The sequence below is a fragment of the Scomber scombrus genome, chromosome 10 (genome assembly GCF_963691925.1).
Source record: "Scomber scombrus chromosome 10, fScoSco1.1, whole genome shotgun sequence".
NCBI lineage: Eukaryota > Metazoa > Chordata > Actinopteri > Scombriformes > Scombridae > Scomber > Scomber scombrus.
The window spans coordinates 22,210,561-22,216,523 of record NC_084979.1 but is presented as its reverse complement, the minus strand read 5'-3'; the positions used below and the strand labels follow the sequence as shown (position 1 = coordinate 22,216,523).

Sequence of the window (5,963 nt, the reverse complement as noted above, 5' to 3'; positions counted from 1 at the left end):
GCTTTGCAATGGATAAAACAAACAATAAAAAAATAAAGAAATCAAGACTGAGCAGAAGAAAAGGAAGAGAAGTGTTCATTGAAGATTATTAACCTGATAATTAACTTGAGCTTCAGACCATAGCACTTTAGATTTTAGGATAGACTTGTGATGGTTTGTTTGCACACAAGCAAGGTGCATTTTCTTTATATTAAAGGAGATACAATGTGCTGGGATTACCTCAACTCGTTATGTCTGTATGTCTGTTACTTGAATATACAGTTAGAAGGCCAGTTTATGTGAAATCCCACTGGCTGCTGTCCATGGTGCTGAATCCCCCTTCTCATGTTAGATTGGTATCTGCCGGGTCAAGCCAGGACTTAACTTGTTGCACACAGGCGTGATAAGACTGAACATTGATGCCAAAGCTTACAATGTTTCTTCTAATGAATCATTTTAAAAAACAGCCTTTCACTGTCGACTGGTTTGCGCATGCGAGAAGACGAGCTGATGCCACCTGGTTTAACAGATGACCGTGTGGAGAGCATCGATCGCTCTCGATGCGCACAGCGGGATATGCGCGTTTTTGCATAAACATTAGAATCAAACCTGGCAAGAAAGATCTCCAGGTTTTGTTTCCCTACACGCCTCTCCTGCTACGTTTCACGCAACAGGCTGAAACACCAATGTGGAGTCTACGCTGAAGAACAGTACCACCTGTAACTGTAACTGTGCCTCTGCTCCCGACTTTTCATGCCGACACCGAGGATGAAGAAGCAAAACGTCCGGACCCTGTCGCTCATCCTCTGCATGTTTTCCTACTTGCTGGTCGGCGCCGCGGTGTTTGACGCGCTGGAGTCTGAGTCGGAGAGCTCCCGCAGACGCATCTTGGAGCAGAAGCGCAACGAGATGAAGAAGAAGTACCGTTTCTCCGAGGACGACTACCGCGAAATCGAGCGAGTGGTGCTGCAAGCTGAGCCCCATCGCGCCGGCAGACAGTGGAAATTTGCTGGCTCTTTTTACTTTGCCATAACAGTCATCACCACCATTGGTAAGCTGGAAAGCAGTTCTGCTTTCCTTTGAGATGAGTGATAATGTTGTTGGTGTATTCACTATATCAGTTATTTGTTTTATTTTTCTGCACGAATACAACATTTAAGACTAATCTCAATATGTAGGCAATTAGTCCACGTTTTACTATCCACGCATTGCTATGCGTCACAGTTTTCCTCTCATTTCCATTTCCTGCATTCAGGTTATGGACATGCAGCACCAGGCACAGATGCAGGAAAGGTCTTCTGCATGTTCTATGCAGTGCTGGGCATCCCTCTGACTTTGGTCATGTTCCAGAGCCTGGGAGAGAGGATGAACACATTCGTCCGCTATCTTCTACATAAGGCGAAGCAGTGTCTGGGCTTTCACCACACCGAGGTGTCCATGGAGAACATGGTCCTGGTGGGTTTCCTGTCCTGTATTGGTACACTGTGTGTGGGGGCTGCAGCTTTCGCCCACTTTGAGGGATGGAGCTTCTTCCATGCTTACTACTACTGCTTCATCACACTCACCACCATCGGCTTTGGAGACTTTGTGGCCCTGCAGAAAAAGGAGGACCTCCAGGAGAAAACCCCATATGTGGCTTTCAGCTTCATGTACATCCTGGTGGGCCTGACTGTTATTGGGGCCTTCCTTAATTTAGTAGTGCTTCGTTTCCTCACCATGAACACTGAGGATGAGAGGAGAGATGCTCAAGAAAGGGCGTCACTGAAAAGGGACAGGGGCCTTTTGGATGGGGCTGTGGGTGTCCATGTTGAACAGGGCAGAGATGGCCACAGGGGAAGGAACAGGGGCAACTTGGTGCACAGTCGCAGCCACAGTACGCTCTTCCTCCCGATTGAGGAGGGAACCAGCCGCACCAACCTCATTGCCTCCCCAGCGGAGGACCAGGAGGGAGGGAGAAGCCCCTGCAGACACAGGCTGCATTTACAGATTAAGGCAGGCAAACACAGGCCAGAATCAAGCCTCAGCTCCCTCTGCTCCTGCGTATGCTACCGCTTGGGCATTTGTGATAGTCCTCTCATGTCCCACAGTGAACACCACGGCTGTCATATCAATTCTGTTTATTACAACTCAGTCTCCTATAGGATCCAAGGTTGCTCGCCAGGTTCCAGGGACAACACTGGACTTTCTTCCCCAGGTAGCACACTCTCGCCTGGGCACAGCTTCCGGGAGTTCTCCCGTTCAAGGAGAAAGTCGGTGTAAAGAGCACTTTAGTGAGTGTGAGTGTTTGCACAGACTGTAAACAGTATTTTCACTGACACTGTATCATGTGTTACACCTCTTTTGTGCATGTCAGAAGACACTCATCTGTTAAACGAATACACTGTCTGTTGTGGCTTTTGAAAATGGTTTTATTTGTAGAGCAAGGATGATATTTTTTCTTCTTTTACCACAATGGCATTATTTATGTTTGTGATTCTGCAGTTTTCCTCGCATGTAAGCCAAAGTGCAGTGCATGCTAAAGAGAATGTGTAGCACACAATGTGAATGCATGTGTGCTATGCAAAGATGTAAAAAGTCAGGCTTTAAATCTACAGTTTTAACAAAAGTATTTTTGGATAGTGCTTCTGTTCAGCCAAGGTATGTGAATGACCCTCAGTGGACTTTGCTCCAGCTTTAGACAAAACCCTACATTTTTCATGCCATAGCTAGAAGATGTCATTATACTTTTATATTTAAAGAAAGCCTTAAAGAACTTTGACCAAGCACATGAGATATGTGGCTTCTTAGCTCAGTGAATTTAATAAATCCTTTTATTACTTCTAATTGGGGGTCAGAACAACCTTTTGTGCATTGTTCAGCACCAATGCACTCTAATGTCAAGAGATTATGCTTGTTATGACTGATTCAAATTTAATGGATGTAGCACGCAACAGATATGTAGCAGGTTAACTTCCCAAAATCCTGGGAAAAACTGTCATTTTCCAGTCAGGGAGGTGTTGTTTCTCTGTAGACTTGATTTGTAGTCAGATTTGATGTAAGTCTATTACAGTATTGTTTTATTAAACCAAAGGAAAGAAGAATTAAATGTGTGAGTGTTTTTATTTTAATCCAGGGACTGAAAACATTATCTCATATTTGCTTGAGGTTATTTGGCTTCTGGGTTCATTTGTCTTCCTCTGTTCTATTTGTATTTTTCATCTGCCAGAACCACTTTCGATTTGATTAAAAAATAGTATTCGAAGGCCTTATCACAGCTGACTTCCTCTTCTGTTGCAACTATCACAGAAGAGAAAAAAGGGGGTCAGAATGAGGTTAATAATACTACTTTTAGTGATATTATAGGTAGAATTGGAATAGAGAATAATTGACTTCGATGATAAAAACCCAGTGAAGATTGATTTGATGATTTGCAGGTCAAGATATTTGAAAATTGAACATTTTTAGGGTAAAACTGTTATTTCGACAACATATTTTAAATGTGTAGTCAGGGCCAGCTTCACTCTGAATTATAGTAAATTAAATGCTTTTGAAACATTAACTGTAGATTCACTTTTCAGCCAAATTTAGAACAATTTTAACTTAGAAATCTATCTATTTTTAATCCACAAGTAACCACATTTATGTTTAGAGAGAAAATATATTTTATTCAGGATGTCCTGAGTTGGCTTGTTGACTAGGTTAAAAGGTTAACATCCAGCCCAGGAAACTTTATTGTATCATTTCTCTCTCTCCCCCAAGTGTTTCTGTCTGTTTGAGATATGGAGAAAATAATAAAATGGCCATAAACCACCAAAAGAAAACAATGCCTCCATTCTCGAGCGCAGTAGCCAATATTTCAAGTCATAAACATTACCCCCTCTCTACTGTCACCAGATAAAATCACTTCATGTGTATTAACTGCTGCACATTGCCTCCATTTGCTATTTTTAAAACCTGTTTTTGGTTCAAAATGAGGAACAGATATCATAAAGCCTTTACATGAGTGTCCCTGAGCCTGCATTTCACCCCATCTGTTGATCTGCTGGAATAGTCAGCTGCTTTACATATAAATGTAAAACTGATTGGGCAATAGAATCTGAAATGGTGATTGGTTATGAAATGCCATCTGCTGTGGCTGCTTTGGGGTAGAAATGGGGACATTTACTCCCTTCCTTACAGCGTCACATCACATGCTTTTCCTCATGAAGCATTCTTTATTGTGTGCAACGAGTCAGATTATACAAAGCGTTCATCATATACTTTCAAATAAACACCATTATCATCATTTCTACTAATGACAGAGACAAAGGAGAGGGTGTGAAGATACAATAACTTTGACAAGGGGGCCCTCTACAGGGGAGAACACTGGGAATATTGGAGGAAATGAAAGTCACAAACGAAAGTGAAACATTTTGCCACTAGAGGTCAGTATATGTCCATGCAACAGCAGTGATATTCATCCCTTTTGTGTTCATCTGTACTGTACAAGTGTAGTTGGATTTTCTTCAGATATAATGAGCAGTATTAATACAGCGAGTGTAGGACAAAGTTAGAATAATCGCACTAGTTCCATTATTATTGTTATTATTATGTATCACAAGTGAAAAAGGAAATCAGGATTTTACCAGTAACCCTCTGTGGGCAGGCTGAGCTGTAGGGGTTCTGGGTCCATAAAAGTCTAAACCTGAGGGTCTCTTGTCCAGTTTATTAATAAGAGTTCTAAAATGAAGATGACCCCCTGTATGAAGCAGCATGTAAAGGGTCCCACAGCTTGATGTTGTTTAAAAGATCAGAAATGTATCTAAATGTAAAAAGCGATGATTGTATTCAGGATTTCAGTAACTCAAAATAATAATAATAATAATAATAATAATAATAATAATAATAATAATGATCATGAAAAAATAAAAAATGACTAGTACTCCCTGGTTTCAATATACCATTCTTATTTGAAAAATATATATTATGGAGTCTTTTTCTACGAGAATTATTACAGATCATCAAACCCAATTATATTCAAACTCAAATACATTCAAACCTAAACACATTCAAACCGAAAAAAATTCAAATCTAAACACATTCTGAGCAGCAACTGTTTTTGGACAGAAAATTGAAAACTGTCAAGTATTTCAAGTTGGTATCTCATAATCTTAGTCTTGTTTAAGTTACATTTTATTTAGGCAAAGCTTTCCCCTCACAAAGTAAGGTTAGGGTTAGTTCTTTAGTATTTTTTGTTGGCTCAAAAGTAGTCCATTTTTGGCACCAGCCTGTAAAATAAACATGTCTATGTTCATAATATTAAAAAGTAAAAACAGATGAGCTCAGTACTGGCGGATGATCTGGATATACAGTATGAAGAAGAAAGCAATAAGAAAAATAACTTTATCAAATAACCCATTCTCTGACATACAGAGATACATTAGATCATACATAATTAAGCCTTATTGGCTCGTGTCTTCTCGTATCTGCCCTTCAAAGACAGGAAATACAGATGTAACTCAGGTTGTGGATGATTTCTCTGAGTGCGCTGCAGTTTTATATTATCCACAAACCATTTTTTCATTGACTGGCCTTGTTGCCATAATTTCATTAGATAATCAATATTTGTCAAATCAACATTTGTAGCTATCATTTCTAATACAAATTAGGCTACATTGTTCTTACTAAATGCATTGATTAAAATATTCATTTTCTGGGAACCAGTTATCAAATGAACAAACTATTGGCACCAAACCAGGGCACAATTAGCTTTGCATTGATGGATTACAGCAGAGACGCCCAGACTTGGGTTAAAAATGACAAATTTCAATAACCTCAGAGTATAATCCTGCTGCTTATTAAATATTCTGTACTGTACATTATCATTACAGCATTTGCCAATGTCTCCAAAAGGTAAGGGCTGAAACACTCAGAGGTAATCTGTTTTTCATAATATATTAGTGTAACACAGCTAAAGCCAAGAAAATTCCCTCCAGTGACAGAAGAATCCTTTCACTTTATAGCGA

The 5,963-nt window shown here is 40.0% G+C and overlaps 1 protein-coding gene across 1 annotated transcript; it reads left to right on the top strand.

Moving 5' to 3' along the window:
• Nucleotides 1–651: 651 nt before the first annotated feature.
• kcnk15 (potassium channel, subfamily K, member 15) lies at nucleotides 652–2,238 on the top strand. The gene is made up of 2 exons (XM_062426520.1): nucleotides 652–1,030; nucleotides 1,235–2,238. The coding sequence occupies exons 1-2, from the start codon at nucleotides 733–735 to the stop codon at nucleotides 2,236–2,238; spliced, it is 1,302 nt and encodes a 433-aa protein (XP_062282504.1). The 5' UTR covers nucleotides 652–732.
• Nucleotides 2,239–5,963: the final 3,725 nt, after the last annotated feature.

Coding starts and splice junctions, on each gene's coding strand:
- kcnk15 (XM_062426520.1), top strand. CDS start 733: ATGCCGACACCGAGGATGAAGAAGCAAAACGTCCGGACCCTGTCGCTC. Junction 1,031..1,234: donor AACAGTCATCACCACCATTG/GTAAGCTGGAAA, acceptor TCCTGCATTCAG/GTTATGGACATGCAGCACCA.